The sequence below is a fragment of the Lonchura striata genome, chromosome 4, assembly GCF_050655825.1.
Source record: "Lonchura striata isolate lonStrDom1 chromosome 4, ASM5065582v1, whole genome shotgun sequence".
NCBI classification, from domain to species: domain Eukaryota; kingdom Metazoa; phylum Chordata; class Aves; order Passeriformes; family Estrildidae; genus Lonchura; species Lonchura striata.
Window position 1 is genome coordinate 62,778,048 of NC_140706.1, and position 17,897 is coordinate 62,795,944.

The following is a 17,897-nucleotide window of genomic DNA, read 5'->3' on the forward strand; positions in this document are numbered from 1 at the left end:
TCAAGGGGATAGGATCCATTTTCTTCCCAGGCAGCGGCAAAGAGCTGGGTTTGGATTCAGCACGGGAATGTGGTGGATAGCACACGGATGGCTTGGATGTTGCTGAGCGGGGCTTGCCCTCCTCAAGGACTTTGCAGTGGCACATTGGACAATCCATGTCCCGTGCTCTGCCAGCAAGGAGGTGAGACCATCAACATTCCCCTCCTCATCCCTGTGTCCTACGTAAAGAAGAATCTTCCACCCGCTCTGCTCCAGAGAGCTGGCAAGTGCCCCTAGGGAGCCCCCTCATCCCTCCTGGGGCACTGCGGAGGGCGGGGCCAAGGCAGGGCTGTGACTGCACAAAGGGGCAGAGCGCTGGCGTGAGGCAGGGCTGTGATGTCCCAGGGCTGTGCTGGCCGCAGCACTGTGACATCGCTGTGACATCACCGCGCTCTCGCTGTGTGAGACGGGCCAGCGCCCGCAGCTGCCAGTGCAGTCGCGACGGGACGTGCCGGAGCCATGGGTGACGGTGACGTCCTGCTGACCGTGCTTCTCCTGCTGCTGGCTGCCGTGGCTGTCTGGTGGGCCTTTGGCCACCGGCAACCGCGGGGCCGGCGGACACGGAGAGGGAAGTGGAGGAAGCGCCCCAGGGTCCAGCCCAGAGGCTCACCGAGGAAGCGAGGAGCCCCTGCGGCTCCCAGGTTCCGGAGGCCTCGGGCGACTCCTGGCAAGCGGCCACGTGCTCCCGCCAGCCCCCTGGGCAGCCCCTGCAGCTGCGGCCCCTGCCTGGCAGAGGCCCGGGAGCTGCAGGAACTGATGCTGCACCTCGGGGATGGCAACGGGACACGTGAGCCGCTCTATTCTGGGATGTGGCAGGCGTTGTGGAAAGAACTGGAGGAGCTGCAGAACCAAGGCCACCTGCCCTGCTGTGGCTTAGCCAGCTCCTCCAGAAGCCTCCATCCCATCCAGAGGCTGCTCCCAGCAAGATTCTCCATCCCTGGGAGAGCCTCAAGGCCTGCAAGGATGGCACAGCAGGGGAGAGACATCACCATCCATGCAGGAAGCTCAGGCTCTCAGAGACCCTGCATCCTGCCAGGAGCCTCCTCTATCTCTGACAGACTCCATCCCTTGCAGAGGCTCAGTGAGACCTGTCAGCCTGCGGAAAGAGCAGAGCCCGTGGACAGGTCTCCCAGCTCCCTTGGACTCTGGGACTTCAACAACACAGGTGCCATCCTGACCCTTGACGTGGCAAGGGAAAGCCCAGAAGTCCAACTGGGAGCCCAGCCCGGTGCAGGGGAGCCTGCTCAGGAGCAGCTGGTGGGGCAGCAAGCGTCCTGGAGCCAGCAGTGGGCATCCCACAGCAACCAGGACAGCCAGGACGCTCTTCTGGTTCTGCCCGCCAGCAACAGCCCCAGCCTGGTGGTGGAGACGGGCCTCCAGACAGCACGGAGGTTCCTCCATCTGCAGGAAGCTGCCCCAAGACAGCCCTCGAGTGCAGCCAAGGCCTTTCTAGTAGCAGGTGAGATCTCCCGAGGAGCTGCCTGCGGCTCCCCCGGGGCTCTGGAGGGGCGCGGCCAGGCCAGGCCAGGGCCCCTGCGAGCAGCCTAGTCGCCGGCTGTTTCCAGTGCCTCCGACGGCACGGCTTGAAAAAGCCCTGTCTGCCTTGCAGCCGCTCCTGGGATCCCCCTGTGCCAAGGCTCGGGCTGCAGCCCCGGCCGTCGTCAGGAGCAGAGCCCAGCCCACGCCGCCGGGGACAGCGACGGTGCCGCCCTGCCCCGCTGCCCCGGGGCTGCCGCAGCTGCCTGTGCGCGCTGCCCCGGCCCGGCTCTGCCGCTCGCCAGCCCGGCGGCTGCAGGGCGGTGGCCGCTGCCCGGCGCGCAGCAGGAAGCAGGTGAGAGCGCGGCGGCCGCGGGGGCCCGGCCCGCTTCACTCGCGGGCACTTGCGGGGGGTTCTGGGCGCAAGGCTGATGGCTTCTCTCGGCCGCAGGGCAACAGAGGCAGCGGCAGGAGCTGTACCTGTGGGGCCCGCAGCTGGGCAGCGGCGGCTTCAGCACCGTCTACTCGGGCATCCGCCTCTCGGACGGGAGCCCGGTGAGTGGCCGCCACGGCCGGGCGGGGCAGGAGGGGCAGCGGCGGGGAGCGGCAGGGCTGGAGCTCAGCCCTCCTCTCTCCGTGGCTCGCAGGTGGCCATCAAACGCGTGGCCCGGGAGAGCGTCCTGCAGTGGGACGAGCTGGTGAGTGAACGGGGCCAGCGGGACAGAGCGGGGCGTGGCGGGCAGGGAGAATCCCGGGGCGGGCTCAGCGTGCGGAGCCGCAGCCCCGCGGGCCTGGGCACACCGGAGAGCGGAGCTGGGGCCGGGCAGCGGCAGCCCCGAGCATCCCCCGGGCGGGAGGAAGCGCAAGCGCCTGGGAGGCTGCGCCAGGGGGCACTGGGGCATCCCGGGCAGGGCGCAGCGCAGCCCCAGGGCTGCTGCAGCAGCAGCAGCAGCAGCAGCAGGCTGCTGCAGGCACTGACTTTCTCCTGCTCACAGCCCGACGGCACCCGCGTGCCCTTGGAGGTGGTGCTCATGGAGAAGGTGGGCTCTGGCTGCCAGAATATCATCCAGCTCCTCGATTGGTTTGAGCTGCCGGACAGCTTTGTGCTAGTGCTGGAGCGTCCGGAGGCATCGCAGGATCTCCTGCAGTTCCTGCAGGAGCAGGGCTGCCTGTGCGAGGAGCAGGCGCGCTGGCTTTTCTGCCAGGTGCTGGAGGCCGTGCGGCACTGCACCGCCTGCGGCGTCCTGCACCGGGACATCAAGCCAGAGAACCTCCTGGTGAACCCGGAGAGCGGCCACCTGAAGCTCATTGACTTCGGCTGCGGCACCTTCCTCCAGGAGCGGGCCTTCACGGGCTTTGCCGGTGAGCCCATGGCCTGAGCCCTGCTCCCGGTGCCAGGCACCGCACGGCCCCGTTCCCTCCTGGGCTGCGGGCTGCGTCCTTCAGCCAGCCGCCTTTAGGCACGGGGCGGATGCCGAGCCCCAGGAGCCGGCTGCCGGCCCTGCCGACAGAGGGGGGACAAAAGCGGCTCCCGGCCCCTGGGCTCAGCGGGCCCACGAGGGCCTGGGCTGCTCCGCTGGCCTTCTTGGCCTTGCGGAATGGTTTCGTGCCTTTGGCCAGCTGGCTGGGGGACGCGGGGTGGCCTCGGGGGGAAGCTGTGGCCACGGCTGCAGCCCCTGCCTCGGGCCGGAGGCCGCCGCCAGGCTCTGGAAGGCAGCAGCCTGCGCCCGGCCAGCGCCGCCTGTCTCCCCTAGGAACGCGCGTGTACAGCCCGCCCGAGTGGATCTGGCTCGGCTGCTACCACGGCCACGCGGCCACCATCTGGTCCCTGGGCGTGCTGCTGTACGTCATGGTCTGCGGGAGCCTCCCCTTCCAGGATGAGCCTGACATCGTGCTGGGCAAGCTCGTCTTCCGGCAGCAGCTCTCTCCAGGTGGGTGTCCGGCCTCAAGCCGGCGGGCTTTGGCAGCTGGTGGCGCGCAGCTCGGCGCGGCCCTCACCAGCTCCGCGGGACGTGGATCTGCCCTCCAGGGCCGGCCGCAGGAGGGGCCCGTGCCGACGGGGTCAGCGCGGCACGGGCGGCCGGAGGAGGCGGCCGTGTCCCGCCGTGCCGCTCTCCCGCGTGGGGCAGAGCCGGTCGGGAGCCCGGCACGGCCCAGAGCCCGGCACAACATGGCCCGGGCCCCACAGGCGACGGGGGCAGCTGGGCAGGAGACTCTGCCGGTGACCGGCGCTTTCTGCCTTCTCTCCCCAGAGCTCCAGCACCTGATCCGATGGTGTTTGGCCAAGCACCCTGCGGACAGGCCGGAGCTGGAGGAGATCTCATGCCACCCTTGGGTGCGGGGCCGGCGCTTTTCATGCCTTGCCGGAGCCTCTGCAGCACCAATTTAGCGAGTCCCGCGCAGGACTGAGAAGCCGAAAAATAAAACAGCAAACCCATTGCGGTGTGTCAAGGGGCTGGTTCTTTTCAGCAACTTCAGCTAAAGAAACGTCTTGGGCAAGGGGGGAATCAGAGTGCTGCCTTCAGCCTTTGTCAAGCTTTCCATGCCTGCCCTCCCGGCTGGTTCTTTATATCTTCCAGCTCAGGCCGTAGTGCGGGTGAGAGGGGCTTTGCCCAGCCAAGAAATGCAGCAGTGGAACAACAGCTGCTCTTGCAAAGTGGCAGGGCTTCTTGGTGTCTCTTGAAGTGACACACAGGTCCATGTGTGCATTCCAGGGGTTATTTGGTTTCAGGGACAGAGACGTTCCTCTCTTAGCAGAACTCTGAGGAGAGCCAGAAGCTACAAAATATCATTTCAGGTTGAGCCCTGCTGAACTCTTTTTCTTTCTTCCTATGAAATGGGAGGCAGGGCTAGGCAGTTCTCTGGGACTCTCGCTGAAGGAGCTGCTTCTCTCGGAATCCCGCAAAGAGAGAGCTGCTCTGTCTCCCAAAAAGGTACCACTTTATACCATAAAAGAGTGCTTGGCTTCCCCCTCTGGGTGGAGCATCTCAAATTGGGATGGTGTTACGTTACCGGGCCTGCAGTGAGCCAGTCAATGGCCCATTAACAAACGATTACCTCTTCGGAGCAAACCATCGTTCTTGCAAGAGATAATAAACCTGCCCAACCTCCAACAGATGGCAAATAGAATACAAGCTTATCTTACAAACCAGGACAACTACTTTATAGAGAGGTAGCGGTTGTAACCAATACTTATTAGATTTTTTTTGTTGTTTCGATTTATACTATGGCAAGATGATAAAATATGTATTTGACATTACCTTGGAATGCAAAGTTTTTAAAAATAATTTTAAGGGAAAATATATTGAAACTGGTTTGGATAGCATAATTTTAAAAAGCCAGTTTCAATACCTGTGCAGTAGCCACAAAGAAGATCTGCATCACTCATCTAAAAAGAAAGCAAGCTTTAGATTTGACATGCACATTTAGATTTTTTTTGTCATGTATAAAAGAAAGGAGAAAAAATACACTATGACAGTTTATCTTCAACTGCACATCACTTGAACCTTGAGTGAAGACTCTGCATTATTGAAGAGAACCAGCTGAGGCAGTGCAGCTCCAGGTTCACACATTATCAGAACCTTCGACTGCTCATTAAAAGCAGAAAATAGTGTGGCTGCCTCTGCGAGGCAACAGCGCATTCTCCTGCTGTCATTGCCACTGTCAGAGCAAAACTGGAACCAAGCCATCCCATTCCATCACAAGCACCCTTACGCTGCAAAGGTGGAGCCCTGATCTCAGGAATGCCATTTGTGGCAGAGGTTTTCCATGGGTGATGTCACACAGCTCTCTGTCATGCCACACTGACACCTCTGTGATGTCACAAATCTTTCTGTGATGTCACATGGACATCCTTGTGATGTTACACTAATATCTGTGATGCCACACAGCTCTCTGTGATGTCACACAACCTCCTCTGACATCACAATGACATCTCTATGATGTCACACTGACACCTTTGTGACGTTGCACAGCTCTCTGTGGTAACACATGGGCATCTGTGGTGTCACACAGCTCTCTGTGATGTCACAATGCCATCTGTGATGTCACACAAGCTCCTGTGATGTTACACAGACCTCTCTGTGATGTCACGCTGACATCTCTCTGATGTCACACAAGTGTAACAAGAAAAGAAATAGCTGAAGGAAAATTAGCAGTATTTTATTTGTCCTGAATCTAAGAATTTAGAACCTTCAATTTTTACAAACATGATTTGATACTAACTATAGGCAATGAAGTTTTCCATCCCCAGTAAAGAAAAGGATTTGGCCTGAACCATGGCTGCAGCACCCCCAAGGATGTAACTGCTCTGCCAGGGGTTCTTCCATGGTCATGGCTCTCAGGTGCTCCAGCACGACCCCAGGCACAGGCACTGATGTTTCGAGGGCTACCTGCTGAGCATGGCCTAATCCACAGCCACAGAGGCTTCAGGTTTATCCCTGGGCCACAATCCCTTCTTGGCCATGGAAACAACCATGGCCACAGGTACTCTGAGAGATTCCTGCTCTGCCATGGGCTTATTCCCAGCCGCGGATGCCTGCGGGTGTCCTGCTCCTTTCTGGGCTCGTCCACAGGTCACAGATCCCTCAACTGGAGCTCACACCACTGGAGTTCCAGCAGCATAGAAACAGCAGCGATGTCCTGGCCTGGTCTCATGGATGATGGGAAGGCAAAGCAGGTTCTATTTCAGGGTTTTAAGTACAGTTTTGATCCTGTTCCTCGCAGAATACATCTGGAGCAGGTGTCCAGCTGTGAGACAAACAGAGACAGGGTGTGCTGGGTGAAGAATGGTGATGTACTGGTTTTCAAGGGGATAGGATCCATTTTCTTCCCAGGCAGCGGCAAAGAGCTGGGTTTGGATTCAGCACGGGAATGTGGTGGATAGCACACGGATGGCTTGGATGTTGCTGAGCGGGGCTTGCCCTCCTCAAGGACTTTGCAGTGGCACATTGGACAATCCATGTCCCGTGCTCTGCCAGCAAGGAGGTGAGACCATCAACATTCCCCTCCTCATCCCTGTGTCCTACGTAAAGAAGAATCTTCCACCCGCTCTGCTCCAGAGAGCTGGCAAGTGCCCCTAGGGAGCCCCCTCATCCCTCCTGGGGCACTGCGGAGGGCGGGGCCGAGGCAGGGCTGTGACTGCACAAAGGGGCAGAGCGCTGGCGTGAGGCAGGGCTGTGATGTCCCAGGGCTGTGCTGGCCGCAGCACTGTGACATCGCTGTGACATCACCGCGCTGTCGCTGTGTGAGACGGGCCAGCGCCCGCAGCTGCCAGTGCAGTCGCGACGGGACGTGCCGGAGCCATGGGTGCCGGTGACGTCCTGCTGACCGTGCTTCTCCTGCTGCTGGCCGCCGTGGCTGTCTGGTGGGCCTTTGGCCACCGGCAACCGCGGGGCCGGCGGACACGGAGAGGGAAGTGGAGGAAGCGCCCCAGGGTCCAGCCCAGAGGCTCACGGAGGAAGCGAGGAGCCCCTGCGGCTCCCAGGTTCCCCAGGCCTCGGGCGACTCCTGGCAAGCGGCCACGTGCTCCCGCCAGCCCCCTGGGCAGCCCCTGCAGCTGCGGCCCCTGCCTGGCAGAGGCCCGGGAGCTGCAGGAACTGATGCTGCACCTCGGGGATGGCAACGGGACACGTGAGCCGCTCTATTCTGGGATGTGGCAGGCATTGTGGAAAGAACTGGAGGAGCTGCAGAACCAAGGCCACCTGCCCTGCTGTGGCTTAGCCAGCTCCTCCAGAAGCCTCCATTCCGTCCAGAGGCTGCTCCCAGCAAGTTTCTCCATCCCTGGGAGAGCCTCACGGCCTGCAAGGATGGCACAGCAGGGGAGAGACATCACCATCCATGCAGGAAGCTCAGGCTGTCAGAGACCCTGCATCCTGCCAGGAGCCTCTGCTATCTCTGACAGCCTCCATCCCTTGCAGAGGCTCAGTGAGACCTGTCAGCCTGCAGAAGGAGCAGAGCCCGTGGACAGGTCTCCCAGCTCCCTTGGACTGACGGACTACAACAACACGGGCGAAATCCTGAACCTTGGCATGGCAAGGGAAAGCCCAGAAGTCCAACTGGGAGCCCAGCCCGATGCAGGGGAGCCTGCTCAGGAGCAGCTGGCGGGGCAGCAAGCGTCCTGGAGCCAGCAGTGGGCATCCCACAGCAGCCAGGACAGCCAGGACGCTCTTCTGGTTCTGCCCGCCAGCAACAGCCCCAGCCTGGTGGTGGAGACGGGCCTCCAGACAGCACGGAGGTTCCTCCATCTGCAGGAAGCTGCCCCAAGACAGCCCTCGAGTGCTGCCAAGGCCTTTCTAGTAGCAGGTGAGATCTCCCGAGGAGCTGCCTGCGGCTCCCCCGGGGCTCTGGAGGGGCGCGGCCAGGCCAGGCCAGGGCCCCTGCGAGCAGCCTCGTCGCCGGCTGTTTCCAGTGCCTCCGACGGCACGGCTTGAAAAAGCCCTGTCTGCCTTGCAGCCGCTCCTGGGATCCCCCTGTGCCAAGGCTCGGGCTGCAGCCCCGGCCGTCGTCAGGAGCAGAGCCCAGCCCACGCCGCCGGGGACAGCGACGGTGCCGCCCTGCCCCGCTGCCCCGGGGCTGCCGCAGCCGCCTGTGCGCGCTGCCCCGGCCCGGCTCTGCCGCTCGCCAGCCCGGCGGCTGCAGGGCGGTGGCCGCTGCCCGGCGCGCAGCAGGAAGCAGGTGAGAGCGCGGCGGCCGCGGGGGCCCGGCCCGCTTCACTCGCGGGCACTTGCGGGGGGTTCTGGGCGCAAGGCTGATGGCTTCTCTCGGCCGCAGGGCAACAGAGGCAGCGGCAGGAGCTGTACCTGTGGGGCCCGCAGCTGGGCAGCGGCGGCTTCAGCACCGTCTACTCGGGCATCCGCCTCTCGGACGGGAGCCCGGTGAGTGGCCGCCACGGCCGGGCGGGGCAGGAGGGGCAGCGGCGGGGAGCGGCAGGGCTGGAGCTCAGCCCTCCTCTCTCCGTGGCTCGCAGGTGGCCATCAAACGCGTGGCCCGGGAGAGCGTCCTGCAGTGGGACGAGCTGGTGAGTGAACGGGGCCAGCGGGACAGAGCGGGGCGTGGCGGGCAGGGAGAATCCCGGGGCGGGCTCAGCGTGCGGAGCCGCAGCCCCGCGGGCCTGGGCACACCGGAGAGCGGAGCTGGGGCCGGGCAGCGGCAGCCCCGAGCATCCCCCGGGCGGGAGGAAGCGCAAGCGCCTGGGAGGCTGCGCCAGGGGGCACTGGGGCATCCCGGGCAGGGCGCAGCGCAGCCCCAGGGCTGCTGCAGCAGCAGCAGCAGCAGCAGCAGCAGGCTGCTGCAGGCACTGACTTTCTCCTGCTCACAGCCCGACGGCACCCGCGTGCCCTTGGAGGTGGTGCTCATGGAGAAGGTGGGCTCTGGCTGCCAGAATATCATCCAGCTCCTCGATTGGTTTGAGCTGCCGGACAGCTTTGTGCTAGTGCTGGAGCGTCCGGAGGCATCGCAGGATCTCCTGCAGTTCCTGCAGGAGCAGGGCTGCCTGTGCGAGGAGCAGGCGCGCTGGCTTTTCTGCCAGGTGCTGGAGGCCGTGCGGCACTGCACCGCCTGCGGCGTCCTGCACCGGGACATCAAGCCAGAGAACCTCCTGGTGAACCCGGAGAGCGGCCACCTGAAGCTCATTGACTTCGGCTGCGGCACCTTCCTCCAGGAGCGGGCCTTCACGGGGTTTGCCGGTGAGCCCATGGCCTGAGCCCTGCTCCCGGTGCCAGGCACCGCACGGCCCCGTTCCCTCCTGGGCTGCGGGCTGCGTCCTTCAGCCGGCTGCCTTTAGGAACGGGGCGGATGCCGAGCCCCAGGAGCCGGCTGCCGGCCCTGCCGACAGAGGGGGGGCAAAAGCGGCTCCCGGCCCCTGGGCTCAGCGGGCCCACGAGGGCCTGGGCTGCTCCGCTGGCCTTCTTGGCCTTGCGGAATGGTTTCGTGCCTTTGGCCAGCTGGCTGGGGGATGCGGGGTGGCCTCGGGGGGAAGTTGTGGCCACGGCTGCAGCCCCTGCCTCGGGCCGGAGGCCGCCGCCAGGCTCTGGAAGGCAGCAGCCTGCGCCCGGCCAGCGCCGCCTGTCTCCCCTAGGAACGCGCGTGTACAGCCCGCCCGAGTGGATCTGGCTCGGCTGCTACCACGGCCACGCGGCCACCATCTGGTCCCTGGGCGTGCTGCTGTACGTCATGGTCTGCGGGAGCCTCCCCTTCCAGGATGAGCCTGACATCGTGCTGGGCAAGCTCGTCTTCCGGCAGCAGCTCTCTCCAGGTGGGTGTCCGGCCTCAAGCCGGCGGGCTTTGGCAGCTGGTGGCGCGCAGCTCGGCGCGGCCCTCACCAGCTCCGCGGGACGTGGATCTGCCCTCCAGGGCCGGCCGCAGGAGGGGCCCGTGCCGACGGGGTCAGCGCGGCACGGGCGGCCGGAGGAGGCGGCCGTGTCCCGCCGTGCCGCTCTCCCGCGTGGGGCAGAGCCGGTCGGGAGCCCGGCACGGCCCAGAGCCCGGCACAACATGGCCCGGGCCCCGCGGGCGACGGGGGCAGCTGGGCAGGAGACTCTGCCGGTGACCGGCGCTTTCTGCCTTCTCTCCCCAGAGCTCCAGCACCTGATCCGATGGTGTTTGGCCAAGCACCCTGCGGACAGGCCGGAGCTGGAGGAGATCTCATGCCACCCTTGGGTGCGGGGCCGGCGCTTTTCATGCCTTGCCGGAGCCTCTGCAGCACCAATTTAGCGAGTCCCGCGCAGGACTGAGAAGCCGAAAAATAAAACAGCAAACCCATTGCGGTGTGTCAAGGGGCTGGTTCTTTTCAGCAACTTCAGCTAAAGAAACGTCTTGGGCAAGGGGGGAATCAGAGTGCTGCCTTCAGCCTTTGTCAAGCTTTCCATGCCTGCCCTCCCGGCTGGTTCTTTATATCTTCCAGCTCAGGCCGTAGTGCGGGTAGGAGGGGCTTTGCCCAGCCAAGAAATGCGGCAGTGGAACAACAGCTGCTCTTGCAAAGTGGCAGGGCTTCTTGGTGTCTCTTGAAGTGACACACAGGTCCATGTGTGCATTCCAGGGGTTATTTGGTTTCAGGGACAGAGACGTTCCTCTCTTAGCAGAACTCTGAGGAGAGCCAGAAGCTACAAAATATCATTTCAGGTTGAGCCCTGCTGAACTCTTTTTCTTTCTTCCTATGAAATGGGAGGCAGGGCTAGGCAGTTCTCTGGGACTCTCGCTGAAGGAGCTGCTTCTCTCGGAATCCCGCAAAGAGAGAGCTGCTCTGTCTCCCAAAAAGGTACCACTTTATACCATAAAAGAGTGCTTGGCTTCCCCCTCTGGGTGGAGCATCTCAAATTGGGATGGTGTTACGTTACCGGGCCTGCAGTGAGCCAGTCAATGGCCCATTAACAAACGATTACCTCTTCGGAGCAAACCATCGTTCTTGCAAGAGATAATAAACCTGCCCAACCTCCAACAGATGGCAAATAGAATACAAGCTTATCTTACAAACCAGGACAACTACTTTATAGAGAGGTAGCGGTTGTAACCAATACTTATTAGATTTTTTTTGTTGTTTCGATTTATACTATGGCAAGATGATAAAATATGTATTTGACATTACCTTGGAATGCAAAGTTTTTAAAAATAATTTTAAGGGAAAATATATTGAAACTGGTTTGGATAGCATAATTTTAAAAAGCCAGTTTCAATACCTGTGCAGTAGCCACAAAGAAGATCTGCATCACTCATCTAAAAAGAAAGCAAGCTTTAGATTTGACATGCACATTTAGATTTTTTTTGTCATGTATAAAAGAAAGGAGAAAAAATACACTATGACAGTTTATCTTCAACTGCACATCACTTGAACCTTGAGTGAAGACTCTGCATTATTGAAGAGAACCAGCTGAGGCAGTGCAGCTCCAGGTTCACACATTATCAGAACCTTCGACTGCTCATTAAAAGCAGAAAATAGTGTGGCTGCCTCTGCGAGGCAACAGCGCATTCTCCTGCTGTCATTGCCACTGTCAGAGCAAAACTGGAACCAAGCCATCCCATTCCATCACAAGCACCCTTACGCTGCAAAGGTGGAGCCCTGATCTCAGGAATGCCATTTGTGGCAGAGGTTTTCCATGGGTGATGTCACACAGCTCTCTGTCATGCCACACTGACACCTCTGTGATGTCACAAATCTTTCTGTGATGTCACATGGACATCCTTGTGATGTTACACTAATATCTGTGATGCCACACAGCTCTCTGTGATGTCACACAACCTCCTCTGACATCACAATGACATCTCTATGATGTCACACTGACACCTTTGTGACGTTGCACAGCTCTCTGTGGTAACACATGGGCATCTGTGGTGTCACACAGCTCTCTGTGATGTCACAATGCCATCTGTGATGTCACACAAGCTCCTGTGATGTTACACAGACCTCTCTGTGATGTCACGCTGACATCTCTCTGATGTCACACAAGTGTAACAAGAAAAGAAATAGCTGAAGGAAAATTAGCAGTATTTTATTTGTCCTGAATCTAAGAATTTAGAACCTTCAATTTTTACAAACATGATTTGATACTAACTATAGGCAATGAAGTTTTCCATCCCCAGTAAAGAAAAGGATTTGGCCTGAACCACGGCTGCAGCACCCCCAAGGATGTAACTGCTCTGCCAGGGGTTCTTCCATGGTCATGGCTCTCAGGTGCTCCAGCACGACCCCAGGCACAGGCACTGATGTTTCGAGGGCTACCTGCTGAGCATGGCCTAATCCACAGCCACAGAGGCTTCAGGTTTATCCCTGGGCCACAATCCCTTCTTGGCCATGGAAACAACCATGGCCACAGGTACTCTGAGAGATTCCTGCTCTGCCATGGGCTTATTCCCAGCCGCGGATGCCTGCGGGTGTCCTGCTCCTTTCTGGGCTCGTCCACAGGTCACAGATCCCTCAACTGGAGCTCACACCACTGGAGTTCCAGCAGCATAGAAACAGCAGCGATGTCCTGGCCTGGTCTCATGGATGATGGGAAGGCAAAGCAGGTTCTATTTCAGGGTTTTAAGTGCAGTTTTGATCCTGTTCCTCGCAGAATACATCTGGAGCAGGTGTCCAGCTGTGAGACAAACAGAGACAGGGTGTGCTGGGTGAAGAATGGTGATGTACTGGTTTTCAAGGGGATAGGATCCATTTTCTTCCCAGGCAGCGGCAAAGAGCTGGGTTTGGATTCAGCACGGGAATGTGGTGGATAGCACACGGATGGCTTGGATGTTGCTGAGCGGGGCTTGCCCTCCTCAAGGACTTTGCAGTGGCACATTGGACAATCCATGTCCCGTGCTCTGCCAGCAAGGAGGTGAGACCATCAACATTCCCCTCCTCATCCCTGTGTCCTACGTAAAGAAGAATCTTCCACCCGCTCTGCTCCAGAGAGCTGGCAAGTGCCCCTAGGGAGCCCCCTCATCCCTCCTGGGGCACTGCGGAGGGCGGGGCCGAGGCAGGGCTGTGACTGCACAAAGGGGCAGAGCGCTGGCGTGAGGCAGGGCTGTGATGTCCCAGGGCTGTGCTGGCCGCAGCACTGTGACATCGCTGTGACATCACCGCGCTGTCGCAGTGTGAGACGGGCCAGCGCCCGCAGCTGCCAGTGCAGTCGCGACGGGACGTGCCGGAGCCATGGGTGCCGGTGACGTCCTGCTGACCGTGCTTCTCCTGCTGCTGGCCGCCGTGGCTGTCTGGTGGGCCTTTGGCCACCGGCAACCGCGGGGCCGGCGGACACGGAGAGGGAAGTGGAGGAAGCGCCCCAGGGTCCAGCCCAGAGGCTCACGGAGGAAGCGAGGAGCCCCTGCGGCTCCCAGGTTCCCCAGGCCTCGGGCGACTCCTGGCAAGCGGCCACGTGCTCCCGCCAGCCCCCTGGGCAGCCCCTGCAGCTGCGGCCCCTGCCTGGCAGAGGCCCGGGAGCTGCAGGAACTGATGCTGCACCTCGGGGATGGCAACAGGACACGTGACCCGCTCTATTCTGGGATGTGGCAGGCATTGTGGAAAGAACTGGAGGAGCTGCAGAACCAAGGCCACCTGCCCTGCTGTGGCTTAGCCAGCTCCTCCAGAAGCCTCCATCCCGTCCAGAGGCTGCTCCCAGCAAGTTTCTCCATCCCTGGGAGAGCCTCACGGCCTGCAAGGATGGCACAGCAGGGGAGAGACATCACCATCCATGCAGGAAGCTCAGGCTGTCAGAGACCCTGCATCCTGCCAGGAGCCTCTGCTATCTCTGACAGCCTCCATCCCTTGCAGAGGCTCAGTGAGACCTGTCAGCCTGCAGAAGGAGCAGAGCCCGTGGACAGGTCTCCCAGCTCCCTTGGACTGACGGACTACAACAACACGGGCGAAATCCTGAACCTTGGCATGGCAAGGGAAAGCCCAGAAGTCCAACTGGGAGCCCAGCCCGATGCAGGGGAGCCTGCTCAGGAGCAGCTGGCGGGGCAGCAAGCGTCCTGCAGCCAGCAGTGGGCATCCCACAGCAGCCAGGACAGCCAGGACGCTCTTCTGGTTCTGCCCGCCAGCAACAGCCCCAGCCTGGTGGTGGAGACGGGCCTCCAGACAGCACGGAGGTTCCTCCATCTGCAGGAAGCTGCCCCAAGACAGCCCTCGAGTGCTGCCAAGGCCTTTCTAGTAGCAGGTGAGATCTCCCGAGGAGCTGCCTGCGGCTCCCCCGGGGCTCTGGAGGGGCGCGGCCAGGCCAGGCCAGGGCCCCTGCGAGCAGCCTAGTCGCCGGCTGTTTCCAGTGCCTCCGACGGCACGGCTTGAAAAAGCCCTGTCTGCCTTGCAGCCGCTCCTGGCATCCCCCTGTGCCAAGGCTCGGGCTGCAGCCCCGGCCGTCGTCAGGAGCAGAGCCCAGCCCACGCCGCCGGGGACAGCGACGGTGCCGCCCTGCCCCGCTGCCCCGGGGCTGCCGCAGCCGCCTGTGCGCGCTGCCCCGGCCCGGCTCTGCCGCTCGCCAGCCCGGCGGCTGCAGGGCGGTGGCCGCTGCCCGGCGCGCAGCAGGAAGCAGGTGAGAGCGCGGCGGCCGCGGGGGCCCGGCCCGCTTCACTCGCGGGCACTTGCGGGGGGTTCTGGGCGCAAGGCTGATGGCTTCTCTCGGCCGCAGGGCAACAGAGGCAGCGGCAGGAGCTGTACCTGTGGGGCCCGCAGCTGGGCAGCGGCGGCTTCAGCACCGTCTACTCGGGCATCCGCCTCTCGGACGGGAGCCCGGTGAGTGGCCGCCACGGCCGGGCGGGGCAGGAGGGGCAGCGGCGGGGAGCGGCAGGGCTGGAGCTCAGCCCTCCTCTCTCCGTGGCTCGCAGGTGGCCATCAAACGCGTGGCCCGGGAGAGCGTCCTGCAGTGGGACGAGCTGGTGAGTGAACGGGGCCAGCGGGACAGAGCGGGGCGTGGCGGGCAGGGAGAATCCCGGGGCGGGCTCAGCGTGCGGAGCCGCAGCCCCGCGGGCCTGGGCACACCGGAGAGCGGAGCTGGGGCCGGGCAGCGGCAGCCCCGAGCATCCCCCGGGCGGGAGGAAGCGCAAGCGCCTGGGAGGCTGCGCCAGGGGGCACTGGGGCATCCCGGGCAGGGCGCAGCGCAGCCCCAGGGCTGCTGCAGCAGCAGCAGCAGCAGCAGCAGCAGGCTGCTGCAGGCACTGACTTTCTCCTGCTCACAGCCCGACGGCACCCGCGTGCCCTTGGAGGTGGTGCTCATGGAGAAGGTGGGCTCTGGCTGCCAGAATATCATCCAGCTCCTCGATTGGTTTGAGCTGCCGGACAGCTTTGTGCTAGTGCTGGAGCGTCCGGAGGCATCGCAGGATCTCCTGCAGTTCCTGCAGGAGCAGGGCTGCCTGTGCGAGGAGCAGGCGCGCTGGCTTTTCTGCCAGGTGCTGGAGGCCGTGCGGCACTGCACCGCCTGCGGCGTCCTGCACCGGGACATCAAGCCAGAGAACCTCCTGGTGAACCCGGAGAGCGGCCACCTGAAGCTCATTGACTTCGGCTGCGGCACCTTCCTCCAGGAGCGGGCCTTCACGGGGTTTGCCGGTGAGCCCATGGCCTGAGCCCTGCTCCCGGTGCCAGGCACCGCACGGCCCCGTTCCCTCCTGGGCTGCGGGCTGCGTCCTTCAGCCGGCCGCCTTTAGGAACGGGGCGGATGCCGAGCCCCAGGAGCCGGCTGCCGGCCCTGCCGACAGAGGGGGGGCAAAAGCGGCTCCCGGCCCCTGGGCTCAGCGGGCCCACGAGGGCCTGGGCTGCTCCGCTGGCCTTCTTGGCCTTGCGGAATGGTTTCGTGCCTTTGGCCAGCTGGCTGGGGGACGCGGGGTGGCCTCGGGGGGAAGCTGTGGCCACGGCTGCAGCCCCTGCCTCGGGCCGGAGGCCGCCGCCAGGCTCTGGAAGGCAGCAGCCTGCGCCCGGCCAGCGCCGCCTGTCTCCCCTAGGAACGCGCGTGTACAGCCCGCCCGAGTGGATCTGGCTCGGCTGCTACCACGGCCACGCGGCCACCATCTGGTCCCTGGGCGTGCTGCTGTACGTCATGGTCTGCGGGAGCCTCCCCTTCCAGGATGAGCCTGACATCGTGCTGGGCAAGCTCGTCTTCCGGCAGCAGCTCTCTCCAGGTGGGTGTCCGGCCTCAAGCCGGCGGGCTTTGGCAGCTGGCGGCGCGCAGCTCGGCGCGGCCCTCACCAGCTCCGCGGGACGTGGATCTGCCCTCCAGGGCCGGCCGCAGGAGGGGCCCGTGCCGACGGGGTCAGCGCGGCACGGGCGGCCGGAGGAGGCGGCCGTGTCCCGCCGTGCCGCTCTCCCGCGTGGGGCAGAGCCGGTCGGGAGCCCGGCACGGCCCAGAGCCCGGCACAACATGGCCCGGGCCCCACGGGCGACGGGGGCAGCTGGGCAGGAGACTCTGCCAGTGACCGGCGCTTTCTGCCTTCTCTCCCCAGAGCTCCAGCACCTGATCCGATGGTGTTTGGCCAAGCACCCTGCGGACAGGCCGGAGCTGGAGGAGATCTCATGCCACCCTTGGGTGCGGGGCCGGCGCTTTTCATGCCTTGCCGGAGCCTCTGCAGCACCAATTTAGCGAGTCCCGCGCAGGACTGAGAAGCCGAAAAATAAAACAGCAAACCCATTGCGGTGTGTCAAGGGGCTGGTTCTTTTCAGCAACTTCAGCTAAAGAAACGTCTTGGGCAAGGGGGGAATCAGAGTGCTGCCTTCAGCCTTTGTCAAGCTTTCCATGCCTGCCCTCCCGGCTGGTTCTTTATATCTTCCAGCTCAGGCCGTAGTGCGGGTAGGAGGGGCTTTGCCTAGCCAAGAAATGCGGCAGTGGAACAACAGCTGCTCTTGCAAAGTGGCAGGGCTTCTTGGTGTCTCTTGAAGTGACACACAGGTCCATGTGTGCATTCCAGGGGTTATTTGGTTTCAGGGACAGAGACGTTCCTCTCTTAGCAGAACTCTGAGGAGAGCCAGAAGCTACAAAATATCATTTCAGGTTGAGCCCTGCTGAACTCTTTTTCTTTCTTCCTATGAAATGGGAGGCAGGGCTAGGCAGTTCTCTGGGATTCTCGCTGAAGGAGCTGCTTCTCTCGGAATCCCGCAAAGAGAGAGCTGCTCTGTCTCCCAAAAAGGTACCACTTTATACCATAAAAGAGTGCTTGGCTTCCCCCTCTGGGTGGAGCATCTCAAATTGGGATGGTGTTACGTTACCGGGCCTGCAGTGAGCCAGTCAATGGCCCATTAACAAACGATTACCTCTTCAGAGCAAACCATCGTTCTTGCAAGAGATAATAAACCTGCCCAACCTCCAACAGATGGCAAATAGAATACAAGCTTATCTTACAAACCAGGACAACTACTTTATAGAGAGGTAGCGGTTGTAACCAATACTTATTAGATTTTTTTTGTTGTTTCGATTTATACTATGGCAAGATGATAAAATATGTATTTGACATTACCTTGGAATGCAAAGTTTTTAAAAATAATTTTAAGGGAAAATATATTGAAACTGGTTTGGATAGCATAATTTTAAAAAGCCAGTTTCAATACCTGTGCAGTAGCCACAAAGAAGATCTGCATCACTCATCTAAAAAGAAAGCAAGCTTTAGATTTGACATGCACATTTAGATTTTTTTTGTCATGTATAAAAGAAAGGAGAAAAAATACACTATGACAGTTTATCTTCAACTGCACATCACTTGAACCTTGAGTGAAGACTCTGCATTATTGAAGAGAACCAGCTGAGGCAGTGCAGCTCCAGGTTCACACATTATCAGAACCTTCGACTGCTCATTAAAAGCAGAAAATAGTGTGGCTGCCTCTGCGAGGCAACAGCGCATTCTCCTGCTGTCATTGCCACTGTCAGAGCAAAACTGGAACCAAGCCATCCCATTCCATCACAAGCACCCTTACGCTGCAAAGGTGGAGCCCTGAT

At 61.4% G+C, this 17,897-nt stretch overlaps 3 protein-coding genes across 3 annotated transcripts; all 3 read left to right on the top strand.

Annotated features, from left to right (window-relative positions):
- Positions 1 to 498: 498 nt before the first annotated feature.
- Positions 499 to 5,113, top strand: LOC146767675 (serine/threonine-protein kinase pim-1-like). Its single transcript, XM_085579515.1, has 8 exons — positions 499 to 560; positions 1,383 to 1,498; positions 1,967 to 2,070; positions 2,163 to 2,213; positions 2,511 to 2,877; positions 3,270 to 3,446; positions 3,768 to 3,872; positions 5,058 to 5,113. Exons 1-8 carry the CDS (start codon positions 499 to 501, stop codon positions 5,111 to 5,113), a joined length of 1,038 nt encoding a protein of 345 aa, XP_085435641.1.
- A 1,705-nt stretch (positions 5,114 to 6,818) lies between these two features.
- On the top strand, positions 6,819 to 11,436 carry LOC146767676 (serine/threonine-protein kinase pim-1-like). Its single transcript, XM_085579516.1, has 8 exons — positions 6,819 to 6,880; positions 7,703 to 7,818; positions 8,287 to 8,390; positions 8,483 to 8,533; positions 8,834 to 9,200; positions 9,593 to 9,769; positions 10,091 to 10,195; positions 11,381 to 11,436. Exons 1-8 carry the CDS (start codon positions 6,819 to 6,821, stop codon positions 11,434 to 11,436), a joined length of 1,038 nt encoding a protein of 345 aa, XP_085435642.1.
- Positions 11,437 to 13,141: 1,705 nt separating this feature from the next.
- On the top strand, positions 13,142 to 17,759 carry LOC144246166 (serine/threonine-protein kinase pim-1-like). Its single transcript, XM_085579517.1, has 8 exons — positions 13,142 to 13,203; positions 14,026 to 14,141; positions 14,610 to 14,713; positions 14,806 to 14,856; positions 15,157 to 15,523; positions 15,916 to 16,092; positions 16,414 to 16,518; positions 17,704 to 17,759. The coding sequence occupies exons 1-8, from the start codon at positions 13,142 to 13,144 to the stop codon at positions 17,757 to 17,759; spliced, it is 1,038 nt and encodes a 345-aa protein (XP_085435643.1).
- Positions 17,760 to 17,897: the final 138 nt, after the last annotated feature.

Coding starts and splice junctions, on each gene's coding strand:
- LOC146767675 (XM_085579515.1), top strand. CDS start 499: ATGGGTGACGGTGACGTCCTGCTGACCGTGCTTCTCCTGCTGCTGGCT. Junction 2,071..2,162: donor GCCTCTCGGACGGGAGCCCG/GTGAGTGGCCGC, acceptor CGTGGCTCGCAG/GTGGCCATCAAACGCGTGGC. Junction 2,214..2,510: donor TCCTGCAGTGGGACGAGCTG/GTGAGTGAACGG, acceptor TCCTGCTCACAG/CCCGACGGCACCCGCGTGCC.
- LOC146767676 (XM_085579516.1), top strand. CDS start 6,819: ATGGGTGCCGGTGACGTCCTGCTGACCGTGCTTCTCCTGCTGCTGGCC. Junction 7,819..8,286: donor CAAGGCCTTTCTAGTAGCAG/GTGAGATCTCCC, acceptor TCTCGGCCGCAG/GGCAACAGAGGCAGCGGCAG. Junction 10,196..11,380: donor GCGGGGCCGGCGCTTTTCAT/GCCTTGCCGGAG, acceptor GAAGAGAACCAG/CTGAGGCAGTGCAGCTCCAG.
- LOC144246166 (XM_085579517.1), top strand. CDS start 13,142: ATGGGTGCCGGTGACGTCCTGCTGACCGTGCTTCTCCTGCTGCTGGCC. Junction 14,714..14,805: donor GCCTCTCGGACGGGAGCCCG/GTGAGTGGCCGC, acceptor CGTGGCTCGCAG/GTGGCCATCAAACGCGTGGC. Junction 15,524..15,915: donor GGCCTTCACGGGGTTTGCCG/GTGAGCCCATGG, acceptor TGTCTCCCCTAG/GAACGCGCGTGTACAGCCCG.